The sequence below is a fragment of the Mytilus trossulus genome, chromosome 3, assembly GCF_036588685.1.
Source record: "Mytilus trossulus isolate FHL-02 chromosome 3, PNRI_Mtr1.1.1.hap1, whole genome shotgun sequence".
Classification (NCBI taxonomy): Eukaryota; Metazoa; Mollusca; class Bivalvia; order Mytilida; family Mytilidae; genus Mytilus; species Mytilus trossulus.
Genome location: NC_086375.1, coordinates 65,452,789 through 65,472,273, shown reverse-complemented (window position 1 = coordinate 65,472,273; position 19,485 = coordinate 65,452,789). Strand labels below are relative to the sequence as shown.

The window sequence follows — 19,485 nt, the reverse complement described above, 5'->3', positions numbered from 1 at the left end:
GATATTCAAAAGACTTATGAAGAGAAACAAATTCGTTACCATGACAACAGATATTTTGTAACGTTACCATGGAAAGAGGATCACCCTACGTTACCGACAAATAAAGCCATTGCACAACGAAGGACGGAAAGTGTAGTAAGAAGACTTAGCAAAGAACCCAAACTACTGGAAAAATATGGAGAAATAATGGCTGAGCAGGAGAAAAGGGGCTTCATAGAGAAAGTGGATACTACTAATGAGGCCGATGAAAAGATCAAAATACACTATATTCCGCATCATGCTGTGAGAAAAGATTCAACAACAACACCAATCAGGGTCGTATTCGACTGCAGTTGTAAAGCAACACCAGAATCGTCTAGTCTTAATGATTGTTTGATGACTACTCCACCCAATTTAAATGACTTAGTCGGCATTCTTTTAAGATTTCGTTTACACCAATTTGCCGTTACTACTGATATAGAGAAGGCGTTCTTGAACGTTGGATTAGAGACACAGGATAGAGATGTCACACGTTTCTTTTGGTTCGATACACCAACAGACCCATCAACTCCACTATCAACTTACCGATTTAAGTCTGTATTATTTGGAGCCACTTCATCGCCATTCATACTGAATTCCGTTCTACAAAAACACCTGAGACAGAACCGTTGTGAATATACTGACACTTTAAAGAACGATTTGTATGTTGATAATATACTGTCGAGTTTTCCTACAGAGAGTGCATTACTGAAATATTTTGATACATCAAGAGACTTATTCATTAGAGCAGGATTTAACTTGCGCTCATGGGCTTCAAATTCTCAACTTTTGCAAGACCGCGCAAATTCACACAGCGTATTAGACAAAGATGAACTCATAAAAGTGCTTGGATTGAGATGGAACACTTGTAACGACACACTTACTTTCGCCAAACCGGAATACACCGATATTGAAGATACACGTATGACAAAACGAGAGATTTTAAGACAATCGTCTAAAATCTATGATCCACTCGGACTTATTGGTCCAGTTACTGTGCGTAGTAAGATGCTTATGCAGACTTTGTGGGAGAAAGGATTAAATTGGGATGAACCTCTTACATCTGAAATTACAACAATGGAAGTGTGTACTAACAGATATTAATGAATGTTCACATATGGAAATTAATAGACCGTATTTCAAAGAAAAATCAGACAATGTAGAATTACATGTGCTTACGGATGCAAGCTTGAAAGTCTATGGAGCATGCGCATATTTAGTCAGTGGAAAAGAAACCGTACTTATCATGTCAAAGAATCGAGTGACACCACTGAAACAGTTAACAATTCCGAAGTTAGAACTCAGTGCAGCTTTGATAGGCGCAAGACTCGTCAAGCATTTGAAATCGCACTTGGATGTTACAAGCGTCACATTATGGAGTGACAGTCAGATAACTTTAAGTTGGCTTACTACTGAGAAACAATTACCCGTTTTCGTTAGTAATCGAGTGAAGGAAATTAACGAAATTACGCAAGAATACACATGGAAGTACTGTCCGACAGATTTAAATCCGGCAGATTTGCTATCGAGAGGAGAAACTGCAACCAAATTCCTAAAATTGGATCTTTGGATGAAAGGACCCGAATGGCTCACTGACAAATCAAACTGGCCACAGTGGAAGAATAAAGAATCACACATTATAAGCACTACCATTGAGCAAGGACAATCAACTAGTGAACCGCAACAGAAAATCAGATCTTATGAAGGAATAAGTAAAATTATGGATATACAACGCTACAGCTCATACCAAAAACTTTTGCGTATAACTGCATACATGTACCGATTCATAATCAACTGTAGAAATAATGACAAACTAACAGGAAATCTTAGTGTCAATGAAATTCAGACTGCTTCGACTTCATGGATTCGAGATTCGCAACTGCGTAAATACCCGGATGTTATTGAGAGTTTAAACAACAAATCAGAGAAAAATGCGCTAGTGTATGAGAGGCCGATCATGTCAAAAACCCGATAAAGTAACGCGTTAAAATTTAACGCGATAAAATCACATTTAACGCGATAAATACAGTTTTAACGCGTTAAAACAAGACTTTAACGCGAAAAGAAATCAATATATTTAACGCGTTAAACTTTGCAATTATCAAGTTTGGGATTTATCCCGTAGGTGAAAATTGACGTTTATCGCGATAAAATATCCGTCGCACTGGCCACATGTGTCATAATAAATCACATTAACACGTTAAATTCAACACAAAAACGTTGCTACGATACATTATTTCAACGCGTTAATACATCATTTAACGCGTTAAAACTTTATTTAACGCGTTAAAAGTTCATTTAACGCGTTAAAACTTAATTTAACGCGTTAAAACATCGTTTAACGCGATAAAACATCGTTGGTTGGAGTGACACCAATGAAGACGATAACATTTTAGCACACTCGGGAATGAATTACAGCCTTCACTGTAACAATATGCACGCTGTTCCTACAACCCCTATGTTTTAAAACAGAATCTTCGAAATTTCCTCCGCAAAACAAAATAAAATGTTAACAAACACTAACCATTATAAAAACTAATTCAGTATATATATATGTTTTCCTTTATTTTCTTATAGCTCTTGGTCATATGCTTAGTAATATCTAGTATATTTGAGGATTAATACAACAAAACTTTGAAAAAAAAAGGATGTCCAACGTTACATTTTTAAACAACAGTTTTATCTCTTATGTATAGTGATCCTATTTCTATTTCTCTGATCTTCCCAAAACTTGGCGGAAGCAACGAAGTGTGTCAGTTCTCGGTTAAATTAAAGCCGGTTTTTTTTGTCGAATTTCGTTTGATTCGCTGGCTGCATATTAAGCTGGAATAAGAAAAATGTCCAAAGACGTTTTTTGTTGACTTAACGGCTGAAAGGTAGTTTTATAAGTAGACATAGCTAAAAATGCCTAAAAGATGTGAGATAATTATAACATCTACCGAAAGAACAAACATTTGCCTCATTGTTCGTGAGTTTAAAAATTGTAGATTCTATAAAACCATCTCTACACAGTCGTTTTTCAAGCGGTAGCGCCATTTTGTCCAAGTTGATATTTCATTTGTCCAAGCAATTAATGCGTTTTTTTACCAGATATTTCAATAATTAATTTATAATTTACCAAAACAAAAGTTAGATACACGAAAAGAACATAAAGTCTAGATTCTTTTTTTTTTTTATTAACTGCATGTTTTGGTCTTACCGGAATAAAATGCTACGAAACATTACAAAACGGTAGCCATTTTGTCCAAAGGTCGAAAAACGTCGAAAAATCCAAACAAACGCTTTTTTCGACGTTACATGTGCAATTTGTTCCATTGTATATTCCTGATACTTAAAAAACGAATCGCGTGGTGAAATTTAAAAAAATAATTCTGGTTGTCGAAAAAAAACACACGGTGCATGTTGTGCATGAAACGGAGGTAACTGAAAGACTTATCGGAAACAGCGACAAAACAGTTTCATTGAATTAATGCAACCCCGTATTATACGGACGATTCAGGAGAAGATTAGTACATTTTAAAAGCAAGAAACTTCAAATGACTGGGAAAATAATTTTCAAGATCGGGTTATAATAATTTCATTCAATAATTATGTGTCCAAGTAAATTTTTAATACAATTCAATTCAAATTAATCAAGGGTAAATATGTTTTTATTCACTTGCAGAGTGTCGGATATATTTGTTTTAGGGTTGAATCAATATATGAAAAATTTACAATGACAGATGATATGCATCCATGCAATTTTAGCAGCCTGCGATTAAAATTTTGTCGTAATTCATTTATAGAAAACCGTATACTTCTGTCCCATTTTTCCTTCCTTCAAGTTCATTACTTACGACAATACAACATTTTAAATGTGAATTAAGGGTAACAATTATTTAATCGATTTCCACAACCTGGGGAAAATAAATTCATGGTAAATAGACATCACAAAATTAATAGAGACAGATTTAGAATCAACCAACTACATAAAAAAGCAAATGAAACTTGCAAATTGAATAAATGTACGTCAAACGTTTCAGAAAACTCTCTTTGACGTCGTGGTGGTGTAACGTAGGAACATCGTGCGCAAAGTTTGTATAGTCTTGGCTCACACTGAACAGCATGGTACATATAGGGCCTTAAAAAAGACTAGTGTAAAAACAGGAAAGCCAACGGTATAATCTATAAAAACAAATGGAAACACTTATGAAGCACATCACAAAACGACATTTTGATACGGAATACCAGGTACCCGACCTAGGACAGGTGCAAACAAATGCAGTGGATTTAAACGTATAGATAGGCACTAACACCTATCCAACTTGAAACAATAATGTAAAATCACAACATAGAAAGACACACTTTGAAATATCAACTAAAATGGTTTTACTCAATCAAATGACATACTAGTATTAAAAAAACTAATGATGAAACACTGACCGAATAAATGTGATGTATGACTCAATGTAAATAAAAAATAAAACAATGGGGTTAGAGTCAAACAATATCAGAAAGAAAATCATAACCTTGAACAAAATTCGGACGGACAGAGAGACAGTGTCTTTCAGCTTTACAGGTAGGGTATTGATAATAGCGCCCATTTTAGAGAGGGGGATAAATAATCTGTTCTCCGTACATGCCATATTACAAAACAACGCAGTATTTAGAGGTCAAAATGTCGAAAATGAATGATTGCGCGGCGAAAAAAAAAACCCGACTTAGTAAGTAGTAAAACAAAAAATAACATCCTCCTTCCCCAATGGATATCAAATGGTCATCCTCTTTCTTTTGGCACAGATTCGTTACATTATTGGGCATGGTTTACTAGATGCTCGATGTACGCTATTATAAAAGGCCTCTTGTTTTAAAATTTATTTTACAAAATTCACCTGTACAGACTTATGTAAGTATACGTCAAACTACCAGTTTATGGAAAACCATAATGTTAGAAACAGACATCACATGATGCAAAAAGACGAAGTAAAGTATCTGAAAAACTTGACATATAAACAAAATTTATTCAAGACGAAGCGTAAAGACAGGTTGACAAATGTAAATCTAAAGTTGTTTTTAACGTGTTAAAATAACATTTAACGATGCATTTAACGCGTTAAAATAACATTAAACACATTAAAGTTGCATTAAACGCGTTAAAGTTGCATTGAACGCGTTAAAGTTGCATTGAACGCGTTAAAGTTGCATTGAACGCGTTAAAGTTGCATTGAACGCGTTAAAGTTGCATTGAACGCGTTAAAGTTGCATTCAACGCGTTAAAGTTGCATTAAACGCGTTAAAAGTTACATTTAACACGTTAAAGTTGCTTTTAACGCGTTAAAGTTGCTTTAACAGTTTCTTTAACGCGTTAAAGCAAACGCGTTAAAGTTGCTTTAACGCGTAAAATTTGCTTTTAACGCGTTAAAGTTGCTTATAAGGCGTTAAAATAACATTTAACGCGTTAAAACTGCATTTTACACATGAAAGTTGCTCTAAACGCGTTCAACTTGCTTTTAACGCATAACATATACATCTAACGCGTTAAAGTTGCATTAAACGCGTTAAAGTTGCATTCAACGCGTTAAAGTTACATTTAACGCGTTAAAGTTGAATTCAACGCGTTAAAGTTGAATTCAACGCGTTAAATTTTCATTCAACGTGCATTCAACACGTTAAAGATGCATTTAACGCGTTAAAATAACATTTAACGCGTTAAAACTGCATTTTACGCGTTAAAGTTGCTTTTAACGCGTTAAACTTGCTTTTAACGCATAACATTTACATTTAACGCGTTCAAGATTCATTTAACGCGTTAAAGTTGCTTTTAACGCGTTAAAGTTGAATTCAACGCGTTAAAGTTGAATTCAACGCGTTAAAGTTGCATTCAACGCGTTAAATTTGCATTCAACGTGCATTCAACACGTTAAAGATGCATTTAACGCGTTAAAATAACATTTAACGCGTTAAAACTGCATTTTACGCGTTAAAGATGCTTTTAATGCATTAAAGTTGCTTTTAATGCGTTAAAGTTGCTTTTAACGCGTTAAAGTTGCTTTTAACGCGTTAAAATTGCATTTAACGCGTTACAGAAGCTTTTACGTAATGTTCTCAACATTATCGCGTTAATTGACGAAGATATGACACATCCGGCCATTTCATTTATTAGGTTTCGAGTAAAACCTGACGTCTTAAAACTTAGTTAAGACGAAAGTAGAAAGTTTTTTCTGTCATTTTTTGTAGTGAATTGCCTAACGCGTTAAATTATCAATTAACGCGTTAAAAATAATTTTAACGCGTTTAAACTACATTTATCGCGTTAAATGTGATTTTATCGCGTTAAATGTCAACGCGTAACTTTATCGGGTTTTTGACATGAACGGCCTTTCATACTAGTGAAACAACTTAGATTGTACATGGATAAAATGAACATTATCCGTTGTGGTGGGAGAATTAACAATGCACCTATTGATGAATCAGCTAAATTTCCAGTACTAATACCGAACAAAGACAGATTTTGTAAATTAATTGTGATGGATGCACACGCAAAGAATTTTCACTCTGGATTAGAAAGTACAGTGACATTTATTCGCCAGTCTTACTGGATTCCGTCGATTCGACAATGTGTTAAATCAATACTCCGTAATTGCGTAATTACAGGAAGACCCTATCATACACCCGACCCACCACCACTGCCTTCCGACAGACTAAATGATTCACCACCGTTTACCGTAACCGGTGTCGACTTCACAGGAACATTGCATGTTAGAACAAAAAGCAACAGTACTAGTAAAGCATATATTTGTCTATTCACCTGCGCTAACACTAGAGCTGTGCATTTGGAAATCGTCGAAGACCTTACAGAACAAACATTCATTCTAGCGTTTAGGAGATTCACCAGCCGCAAATCGTTACCAAAAATCATGATGTCTGACAATTGTACAACATATACTGCAGCAGCGAAGGAAATAGAAATGCTTACAAAATCTACTTCTATTCAGGAACAACTCAACATATATGGAACTCAGTGGAAATTTATTCCGAAACGTGCCCCATGGTATGGTGGTTGGTGGGAACGATTGATCGGCTTGACCAAGAATTGCATAAAGAAAGTGTTAGGACGAGCACTAGTTACTTTTAGAGTGCTAGAGACAATTGTGATCGAGATAGAGGCTATATTAAATGATCGTCCGTTAAACCACGTATCAACGGACCTTACCGATGATGAACCGCTTACACCGTCTCATCTTCTCTATGGAAGACGGGTTAAAACTTTACCGTATTCAGGAACAATTAATTTCAGCAGTGAGGAGAACGTACAAAACTTAACACATTACACAGCAAAAAGACAATCTAGTGTTCAAAAACGCATTATTCACGACTTCTGGAACAGATGGCGACGAGAATATCTCACTTCACTTAGGGAACAACATAGAAACACCGGAAATAACACTCAAATCATTAAAGTGGGCAACATTGTACAGATTCATGATGATACCCCAAGGACAGTGTGGAATATAGCGATTATCGTTAAGTTAGTTTATGGGAGAGATGGACTTTGTAGGTCTGCCATTTTACGCACTAAAAATGGCACGACATCTAGACCAATAAGTAAGCTATATCCACTTGAACTCTTATTAACAGATAGTCCGTGTGATTCCAGTGACAATACTATTACTTCAACTAGAAAAGCAAAAACTGATGCCAAGGAGAAAATCAAAAGTTGGATTCAACCGTTCCGTAAAACATAAAGACTGTTTAAGTGTAATAAGTTAAAGTTTTATTTCATTTGAGAGACAATAGTTATTTCATTTTAAAGTTTTTTCTTTATTTATTGCTTAAATTATCATTCACGGGCCCCCAGGATGTTCAGGACTGTGTTCATTATACGTTCGCGGTACCGCTATGTATGTATTGTAACGTCATGCTACTTATGACGTTCAGATTTATGTGCAAATGGAGTTTAGAATCAATACAAGTAAAACCAGCTAGTATTTCTTATTTGTGCCTAAAAGGTCTGATTATACCACTCTAAGATAGGTCCATAATTAAACTAAGTTTGATTTTAACAAAAACTAAATTCTTGGGCCTCTTTGATATGCTGAATCTAAACATGTACATCTAAAATTATTATATTAAGTATTGTGCAATAGCAAGTCTTTTCAATTGCACAGTATTGTGCAATAGCAAGTCTTTTCAATTGCACAGTATTGTGCAATGGCAAGAAATATCTAATTTCACAATATTGTGAAATAGCAATTTTTTTTTAAATTAGAGTTATCTTTCTTTGTCCAAAATAGTAAGCAAGAAATATCTTATTGCAAGATTTTTTTTTAATTGGAGTTATCTTTCTTTGTCCAGAATCAACTTAAATCTTTGTTATATACAATATACAATGTATATTCACTTTTTACTACCAACTGATAAATTTAAATGATCTTTACCATTCATTGATAACAAGCAGTTTTTTTACATCTTAATATTTTATGATGTATTTAAATGAGTAGTTATTGTTGCAAACTCCATTAGAATATTTTAATTGAGATTAGTTTTGGAATAAGGGAAAGGGGGATGTGATTAAAAAATTGGGTTCAATTTTTCTCATTTGAAATTTCATAAATAAAAAGAAAATGTCTTCAAACATTTTTTTGAGAGGATTAATATTCAACAGCATAGTGAATTGCTCTAAGAGAAAACAAAAATTTTAAGTTCATTAGAACACATTCATTCTGTGTCAGAAACCTATGCTGTGTCAACTATTTAATCACAATCCAAATTTAGAGCTGAATCCAGCTTGAATGTTGTGTCCATACTTGCCCCAACCGTTCAGGGTTCAACCTCTGCGGTCGTATAAAGCTATGCCCTGCGGAGCATCTGGTTCTGGTCTGTGTGTCTGTCCGTTTATTTGTCCATTCGTTTGTTAGTCGTACCTTTCTTCCGTCTGTCCCTCTTCAGGTTAATGTTTTTGGACAAGGTAGTTTTTGATGAAGTTGAAGTCCAATCAACTTGAAACTAAGTAAACATGTTCCCTGTGATATGATCTTTCTATATTTAATACCAAAATCCCATTTTCACAGTCCACTGAACATAGAAAATAGTAGTGTGGATGAGGCATCCATGTACACATTCTTGTTATTCATATATTTTGTTTATTATAGCTAATAATTTCTATGATGTTCTGTGTTGTGGATTGGTGTATGCACATGCCTATTAATTCACTTCTAGAAACAACAGACTCGGATAAAGGATGTATATATAAAGTCTTTCAGGTACGGACAATCATATTCTTAGCCTTCCTTTACATTAATGCACCATTACCTTTGACTTTTTTGTTTTTGAAATATTTTATTATTCATAGAAGTAAGATGCAGGAGAAAGAAAATATTGAATATATATGCCAAAAGATCATTTTTATTTCAAGTTATATCTTTGTCTTTGATCCATTAGATTTCATTTGTTTTTGTTTGACATTATTTTTTCATTTTCTGATTTAACAGTTTGCATGTTTAACTGTTTAAAATGATAAGCTTTGATAGTTGACAGTACCTTCTTGGTTCTTTATTATTTAAAATATTTTCTGATTGAATAGTTTAAATGAAAAATGTTTGAAATAATAAGTAATATATTTTAGTTTGTGGTAATAGTTGGTTTGATGATTTATTCTTTCAAATATTATAAAAAAGAAGAGTTAAGTTTACTCTACAAATAAGTGTGTAGCCTTGTCATTATAGTTTTATGAAATGATACTCAATCTAACATTGACATTTTTCTTTTAGATGTTGAATTATGCTGTTTCTGGTCATTCTGAGGAAACCTTGAATCAAGTTAAGCAGTCACTTATTGGTATGATACAAGATGCAGATTTTGACAACTTACGAGATCTGACATCTAATTATACTAGGAGGCCTAGTCCAGATAAAATGTCTAGTCGGTCGTCAGATAGTCCTAAACCAGAATCTCATGATACAGTCAAACTGGCTGCTAAAACTGTAAGTCATACAGTCAATATTGCTTCTAAAACAGTTAATTTTAATTATTTAGTATTTCATGCTGTTTAAAGTGTATTTTGTATAATTTTAACTGCTGTTAAAAACTAAAATATATAGTCAGTGAACATTGCTGAAATGATATCCAGTCAATCTGACTCCTGACACTAAAGTACACAAAAAGATATACTGGTTCACACATAGTAAAAATATGGATTAAAGTTTTTAGTTGATCTGGCTGTCAAACTTGTTGATGTAAGGTTATTGATATAGTCAAATTGGCAGTTCAGATTATGTCTAGTTTCTACTAGATAAGTGGTGCTATTTCATGCAAATTCTGAGAAAAAACACATGCTGTGAATTAGACATCTCTAAAAGTTCCAAGAATATGTACCAAGTCTTCTTGTATGGTCTTTTATAAAATCAAAATTGGCTTATTTATTTAGATTTAGTATGCCCCCATCTCAACAGAGGGGGTGGGGCATTAAATTTAACCCTTGCTTGTCCTATTGTCTCATTGAAAAGTTAGAAAAGCAGTGTTGAAATAATATAACCACCAAACTTAGATCAAGTTTGAATTTGGGATGTGTCTCTTTCACCGTTCTTCAGTTACAGGTATGTCCATCTATAAATTAAAAAAAATGCTAGATTTGCTGTTTCCTCTTTTAAACTTTAGTTTGCCGAAACTAAGTGTTAATGTATAAAACTTATGTCCCTTTATAAATTGAAAAATTACAGAACATATATTTAAAAGTGTCCCATGAACACTCTCTCTTGTTTTGATAATGGGGACATCAAGTTTTACCTTTGACCGTCATTCTGTCCGGCTTTCAAAAAAAAAGATTGCAGCTGAATTCACAAATTTAAACTATATCCAAAATATACATAAAGCAAATATTCAGAACTGATTTATCTTTTGTACAGCTTATAAATCATCTAGTCAACCATTTGTGCCATTTCCCAATGGGATCAGGAGCCTCCAGAATAAACAGTTCTATACAGGAGTTCCATGACTGGGAAGACATGACCTGTGATGACCTCAAGTCAGATCTCTTCTTCTCACCGAACCTACAGGTTAGTATCACATAGTAGCCAACCATTACGATTTTTCCGTAGTTTTTCCGATTTTGCGATAAAAACTACGCTATTACGGTCAAAGCCGAATAGTTACGGATTCCCAATCATCACCGTTCAATTTTGTAAAATGCGGATTTTTATCATGACTTTTCCGGCCTGGTCCCGTATTTAGAAAACGCCAATGTAATGCTTCCGTTTTCTTTGGGGTAATCAACTTATTGTTGGGAACAAACGGACTTCTGAAGAGGCAAACATTTTATGAAATAGCTTTCCCCCTTTCTCTACTTCTCCTTGACAAAACAAAAATGTACAAGTCGAGAACATCTGAACAATTAATGAATGTAATACATATTACAGACAACATGTTGAACGAAAAATTTTAGTGCACATCATTGTGCAACCACTCGTCAGTATTTTTTTATGGGGAAATGCTAGTTTATGAATGATTACTGAAAACTTTTCAAAAATACAGAAAATTTGATAGTTTGTTACTGATTGTGTCAAAAGGGGGTTGGCATCTATGGTATCATAGGCTTCAATATAGAAAAGAAGATGTGGTATGATTGCCAATGAGACAACTATCCACAAAAGACCCAAATGACAAAGACATTAACAACTATAGGTCACAGTATGGCCTTATACATATCCATATTTAAGGAAACAGCAATCTGAACTTAACTAAAAATAAACAGGAAGTTGAAAAATATTAACAGTGACAACCCCATGGGATGCATGCCTAACACTTAACATAATGTATTATATAAATAAACAAAACACATTTAAGTAATATTTACATGATCCAGAATAGTAATTAAGTTTTATAATTTCAGTTTTTCATTTTGAACAAAAGAACTTTGATATCATTCATAGAGCTTTCTGCATTGGTGAGTAAAGTCATATGTTGTCCTCTGTTATTATAATCTGTAAATAATATTGATAAAATAGGTTCTCAGTCATTCATAATGACCACTTGGTGTAAAGATATATTTTTTTTTGTCAAAGAAGTTTTGGATGATCTTCAAAAATTTATTGACAAGAAACAAAATTTCAGTTATTTAAGTATTTTCTATTTATTATATATTAGTAGATTTTGTTGGCTTTTAAATGTCAAAATATACTTTTTTGTTGCCATGGAAACGGGTTATGCTTTAAAAAAAAAGGTTGGCTCTATAATATTTCGAATTATGACTGGTTATGCTGAGCAAGATAAAGGTGTGCATTCTATTTTATTTTGATATATTTTTTGTTATTTTAGACCAATGCTCCAGGAGGTGGAGTAACAGCAGGATTGACCACTGCTAGAACTGTTTGTCGTGTGATATTGAGAGACCTTACTGGAAAATACTCATGGGATAGTTCTGTACTCTATGCCCCACCATGGTGTAACAAAGGATCTTCTCTAAATAGTAAGTATATTGGTAATTTTGACTTACATGTAACACTAAGTGAATGTAAAAAGAAGAAGATATGGTATGATTGCCAATGAGACAACTCTCCACCAGAGGTCAAATGACATAGAAGTTAACAATTAAAATGTCAATTACTTCCTGCTCAGATGATTTTACATGTTTAAAAGTTGTCAATTTGTGCACGGAACTGAAAGAATAGGACAAACAGATTCAACTTTACAAAAACAAAGTGAATACATTTTATATCATGTTCCATTTCCTTCAAAGTTAGAGATTTTGAACCTAAGCTAAAATGAATTAATGGATGAATGCTCAAAAATAAACTTTGATTTACTGGTAGGAAATGATTAGTTGAATTACTTTTCTTTGAATATTTTGATATCTTTTGCAGATGCCAAAGCTTTGCTTGATATTTGTACAGAAATTGAGAGGGAGCCACTCTTAATACAAGAAGAGGAAATACCACAATCAATACTCCCTCGTACTGCTCATAGATCTACTTCACAGATTCCTTATCACCAAACAGATAATGAAAAGGAATATGACAATTTAAATGATGTAAATATGTACCTTTTAGAATAATAGATTCATATAAAAAGTTCAGTGAAACAGTTACTTGGGATTTGTTGTAGCATGTTTTCTTACTTTAAATTTGAGACAGTCTTTTTATCAAAATATTGTCTTAAGTTTTTTTGGCGGGAATTTGCCCCAAATAGGAATAGGAAAGTGGGTCAAAAGGTGCAAAAAGCGTCAATTTTTCCGATTTTTCACCCCTTCTCTTGACCCAGAAGACCCAGGGTTGCTGGTTAAGGTATCCAGCTGTAGCCTGCGTGTAGAGTGGACCCTAGTGAACAAATTGACCCCAACAGTTGTTAGGTCGGAGTGAATCTGATCTTGATTCATCAGTGTACAGAAGGTCATTTGGACCCAAAATACCGAATTTCACGATTTTTGCCGATTTTTGACTTCGAATGGACCCAAAACGGGAAGTAGTTGTTTCCTATGCGTATTTCAATAATAATAATGATCAGTAGTTATATGGCTGTGGGTTTGCACTATCTTTGCCAGTTTTATGCCTCTGAACTTCTTGTGTAAGATACAGATGTGAAGCCTACCCCTCCAGAAAACCGAGTTTTAGCCAATATCAATTTTCCAAGTCCGTATTTGTGCTCAAAATGCTACTTATACATGAGAAACGTGAATATGGATAGCCTCAGGTTGACGGAACATGCATAACTTTTAAAATAAGTATCATAAAGTGGACTTCTAAAAGTATGGAACGCCATTGGAGCCAAATAACGGTTATTAGGGTCTGCCCGTCAAAAGACGGGTACCGCATGGTAAGGGTTAACAAACTTTAAAAAAAAAAAAAAAATTTTAAGCGTTTTTGTACTAATCCTTGTATCTGGAGGCCTTACTAACCCGTTCTGACCCATAATAAGAAAAAAAACATCCAAATTTGAGCTCAAACTGAAAAAAAAATGGTTTCTTTTACCAAGGTCCTTAACCCTTACCATGCGGAATTGTATTTAGAAAATGTCTAATTTTCGTTTATTTGCAAAAATATGCAAATTATATGCAAATAAGCTTCGCCCTGTTGCTGTAGCATATTGATTTCTTTAAATCTAATATAGGTGATCACGGGGTGGGGTGGTCGGGGTGAGGAGGCGAAATTTTTTTGGCGGGAATTTGCCCCAAAGTGGGTCAACAGGTGCAAAAAGCGTCAATTTTTTCGATTTTTCACCCCTTCTCTTGACCCAGAAGACCCAGGGTTGCTGGTTAAGGTATCCAGCTGTAGCCTGCGTGTAGAGTGGACCCTAGTGAACAAATTGACCCCAACAGTTGTTAGGTCGGAGTGAATCTGATCTTGAATCATCAGTGTACAGAAGGTCATTTGGACCCAAAATACCAAATTTCACGATTTTTGACGATTTTTGACTTCGAATGGACCCAAAACCGGAAGTAGTTGTTTCCTATGTGTATTTCAATAATAATAATGATCAGTAGTTATATGGCTGTGGGTTTGCACTATCTTTGCCAGTTTTATGCCTCTGAACTTCTTGTGTAAGATACAGATGTGAAGCCTACCCCTCCAGAAAACCGAGTTTTAGCCAATATCAATTTTCCAAGTCCGTATTTGTGCTCAAAATGCTACTTATACATGAGAAACGTGAATATGGATAGCCTCAGGTTGACGGAACATGCATAACTTTTAAAATAAGTATCATAAAGTGGACTTCTAAAAGTATGGAACGCCATTGGAGCCAAATAACGGTTATTAGGGTCTGCCCGTCAAAAGACGGGTACCGCATGGAAAGGGTTAACATTAATGGTCTGTTTAATTTTACTTATTTCTTACTATTTTATGTACTGATTCACTAAATCTTTAGATTTAAAACATGAAAATGAACTATTTAGCCAATTATTGCAAGTTTTCTTGTAATGTGTTCAGTGAGTAAACATGTTTTAATTTAGAAAACAACAATGTATGACATTTGTGAATACTTGAAAATATAACCCATATTCTTCTGCCTCTTCTATATAACATCGATCATATCTTAGATGAAGTGACTTTTTATCTATGATACTTTTTTTACAGCTCCTAGGTTATATTGGCTATACAAGCCCTGAGTGTATCTTAGGTGAAGTGACTTTTTATCTATGATACTTTTTTTACAGCTCCTAGGTTATATTGGCTATACAAGCCCTGAGTGTATCTTGGAACCAGGTTTACCATTGAATGTTGAAGCACCTATTCCAGAAGGTTTAAGTGAAGATGCTGAAAACGTTGTTACAGATATGGTGATAGAACAGAAAGAAGGAGAGCTGGAATATTACCAGAAAAATAAAAATAGTCAAAGGTAATTTGGGAAATAAATGCTTGGGAATCCTGGCATGTCTATTAATTATTTAAGGATAGTAAGGGTAGTAAATACTATAAATCAGTGGATACTAAATTTGGACAACGTATTGATACCAAAATGCATGCAAGGGTTAAGGTACAACTTAAAAAGCATGTTTAAATATTCTTTAACTAACAGTTTTTATATGCTATTCAATTTAACCATGTGAATACAAGTTTCTCTCTCAAGGAATTTATACCATTATGGTCAAGTGACAGTAAATGGGCTATGTCACAGATTTCTTTAAAATTTGGCATACAACTCTGGCTCGATGAACTTTAACTGAAAATCGAAAAAATAATGCTTTTATCTCAATTATCATTTGAAATATTACTGATTGAATTCTTACAAAATGGGTTAACATTTGTTTAGAAAGCACATAAAATCGGCGAAACCCCTTCTAAAATTTGTCTTAAAATTGCTAAATCTATAATTCTACTCCATAGATTTTTCTTAAAAAACTATATGTTGTTGGTACATAAATTTCCATTATAATGATGCAATATAAAGATGGGGTCACCTACTTCGTTTTTACAGTATACATCATTCAAAGTTGCGATCTTTGTGAAAAAATGCAACAAAACGTTGAAATAATCGTAACGTTATCGCGTTGCAGGCCGTAAAACGTTGATTTTTAACGTTTTTCACTACCAACAAGGTAACAAATTGATTATTAGACAAAAAACAAAGTCGGTGACCCTATGATTATTTTATATCATTATAACAGAAATTTATGTGTCAACAATATAAAGTTTTTTAAGAAAGATCTATGGAGTAGAATTAGAGATTTGACGATTATAAGACAAATTTTAGAAGTTTTTTCGCCGATTTTATGTGCTTTCTATACAAATATTCACCCATATTACAAGAAATCAATCTGCAATTTTTCAGATAATAAAAGAGATAAATGTACTATTTTGTCGATTTTCAGTTGTAGTTCAACGAGCCAAGGTTGTATGCAAATTTTTAGCAAAATCTGTGACATAGCCTAATTACTGTTTCTTGACCTTAAGGATCTTGTGATCAGTAGATACAAATTTAATGATAGAATTTTGAAAAAAAATATTTTAAATTTCCTCTGCAATATCCAAAGAACTAATAATTGTATGAATTTTAGTGCCCCTCACATATATATATATATATCTGTCTTATCATATAATATTGATATCAGACATTACAGAAAATGTATTGTGTTACTTTTTTACATGAGCTTCAAAAAAAGGGGGGGAGGTATATATTGATGCACATGTCCATCTGTCACATGTGTTTTAGGATGATAATTTTCAGAACTTTTTAGCAGCATAAGAAAGGATACAAAGTCTTTGATAGTAACAAAGATACATATAAATATAAGAATAAGATAACCTTGACATATATGATACACATGAATGAAAGATGAAGCTTTAGATTAAGATGTAGGTCTAAAGAATGATGATTCATAGTGAGAACTGATTTACAACAAAGGAAAAACCAATGTTAAGTCAAAAGTTTATGCTAACATATAGGTTATATAATGAACTATTACTGTCTCATAAATGAATATCATATGGTATTAAAAAAATGAATAGCCATGTGTGGGAATTGTTCATTTCTATATTTAACAAATATTTTCTTTTCAACTATTGTATAGCTGTGAAATGTGATATTTTTAGGCTTTAACCAATTAAAAACAGTTTTTTCTTTCCCATTTAAAAAAAAGTATACAAAAATAGTAGTTGATGGTAATTAATTGACAAACTACTAAGTGTTGTATTATTTTTTGGCATCAGACATGTGGAGAATGTGAAGTAAGTTGTAGATGGCTATATTTACTCTGGTTTATAGCTTACATAAAACAAGTTTGCTGTGTGTTTTATACTTTATAGTTTCAGTACATATTATTTATCTTGATTTCTAACTCTCATCTTCTCTGTAAAACACTGCATGCACATAATTATTTGAGATTTTATGAAGCAGTAGGTTAAACGGAAAACACTTATGTTATATGCCTCTAACTTGATATTGTCTTGTGTATTTGTATTTGGTTCTAATCTATGATCATTTAGTTGAAAATAGTTTCTCTACATTAAATTTAAACAAAAAGAAAAAATGATTTTTTATAAAGTATGACAGAAGTTAAGTCTGTCATTGTCTCTAAGTATTTAGATATTTTGTTTTCAGTAGTGGAAATGGTAAAACCAATCTTTTGTTCACATTTGTTGTACACTGGTAAATAAATGATTACAAAATCATATTTTATAAATCCATTTTTTGTAGGATTTTTATTAGATCATAGTTGTGGGTTCTGATCTAAAAAAACAAACAAAAAAACAACAACATCAAGCAAAGTGGTTGCCCTGTCTGACAATCAAATTAGACAAATTTCAGATTTAAAAGTTTTTAAGATTTAAAGGAGTTATACTGATCAGTGTGTTCATACAGAAAATTCAGTCCTTAATAACCATACAGTATCAGAAATAAATTGATTGATTGTTTAGTGGTGTTTTTCAGCGTTTTACATTTGCGCCGATCTGCATTTCATTTGCGCTGATTTTTTTACAGGTTAATAACAGGTAAATTACAGGTGAAATGATATAAGAAGATGTGGTATGAGTGCCAATGAGACAACTCTCCATCCCAGTAATGTTATTTTCATTTATCATTAAAGACCTATTCCGTTAGCCAGTTGTACATATGTTATGATACAATCGTATCATGTATATAACTGTTATCTCCTGCTAATAATCAAGAAGTAAAAACCTAAGATAAATGCACTTTGTTTATAAAATGATGAATTAAAAATATATGTACAGCATTCAAATCCATAAAAACGGAATACATTCAAATCATAAATCTGTTCTTTCCGAGTATGTATAGGCAACACATCTAATATATTCCTTTCTAATGAGTTCATCTCTTCTATATTTGGCGCAATTGTCGATAACGAAGGCCACCTATCTTTGTCTGGCATACGTACTGGTGGGGGCATTTCTAGATCTCGCATTTTCTCACAAGGAAGCTATTAAACCAAGAATTCCAAAGGGTGAAGGTGAATTCATCCCTTCACTAATTTTGTGGACGCCATCACAAATTGGTTGACCATTATGCCGATTATGTACTTGTACGTTGTCTAAGAATGTTTGACATTTGTCATCAGAAGGAGCGGAGCGTCAGACAATGTCGACATGAAGGAGTCATCGATTTCATTTAGGGAAAGGAATGGTAACCCGAAATATTGGGATAGCCATTTACCAATTGCAATGTCACTTGATTTGTCTTTATACTCTTGACTCAGCCAATGTAAAAGTATGAACTCACCTGTAACTTACCTGTAAATCCAATTAGGAAAAAATATAAAATCGGCGCAAATGAAAAAATGAAATCAGCGCGAATGAAAAATTTCAAAATCGACGCAAATGTCATACGCCCGTGTTTTTATGCCATTTTCAACCATTCTTAGCTATTTCATGGCCTCTATTTTTTATTGGTGCAGGAAATGGGAATGCCTTGAGATAACAGGGTACATGTCAATAGGACAGCAACCTAACGACAACATTATTCAAAAGACATTAAGTGGGCAACATGCCGTTTGTTTATCAATAGACAAGTGTTTATTTTATGTTATGGTGACTTTAGCATCAACTAATACTGCTAATCATTGACTAATCTCTTATAAGCTCTCAATTTGAAAATTTAAACAGACATACATGAAGATTTGTTAAAAACGTCTTCTTTTTCTTGCTTTCCATCCTTGATATTTTACAAAATGTTTAGATGTAATCTAGAAATAATAGTTAATTACAAGTATGAATATGTGAAGAATAAATTATAATGGTTATGTGGTGATTTTTGAAAAATAATAACACATTGATAATATCAAATCAGGATATGGGTTCAAATAGTAACACATAGATTATATTGGATCAAGATATGGGTATAAGACTGACACATTCAATTTACTCTTATGCCAAATAATTAAAATGAAGGCATATAATAAAAATTAGATAACAAACAGTCTAATAGATGGCCCTGTGATAAAATTCTCTTCTAAGAATTTTAAACAGAAATTGCATGTTTTAACTGAAAGTCAAGTTGTCTCAATGCTATATATATATATAAAAATTTCTTCTGAAATAGAGA

The 19,485-nt window shown here is 33.2% G+C and overlaps 1 protein-coding gene across 8 annotated transcripts in view; it reads left to right on the top strand.

Annotated features, from left to right (window-relative positions):
- The window catches only part of LOC134712146 (ral GTPase-activating protein subunit alpha-1-like), a 93,681-nt gene that overhangs the window by 58,457 nt on the left and 15,739 nt on the right, over positions 1–19,485 (top strand). For 7 of the 8 annotated variants that reach the window (XM_063573332.1, XM_063573339.1, XM_063573340.1 and 4 more), the window contains 8 exons: positions 9,150–9,260; positions 9,768–9,980; positions 10,902–11,051; positions 11,885–11,938; positions 12,310–12,460; positions 12,855–13,021; positions 15,143–15,324; positions 17,136–17,153. In XM_063573332.1, the coding sequence (XP_063429402.1) occupies positions 9,150–9,260; positions 9,768–9,980; positions 10,902–11,051; positions 11,885–11,938; positions 12,310–12,460; positions 12,855–13,021; positions 15,143–15,324; positions 17,136–17,153 (1,046 nt within the window). The remainder of the gene's footprint in view (positions 1–9,149; positions 9,261–9,767; positions 9,981–10,901; positions 11,052–11,884; positions 11,939–12,309; positions 12,461–12,854; positions 13,022–15,142; positions 15,325–17,135; positions 17,154–19,485) is intronic. The other variant, XM_063573333.1, reaches the window with a different exon arrangement.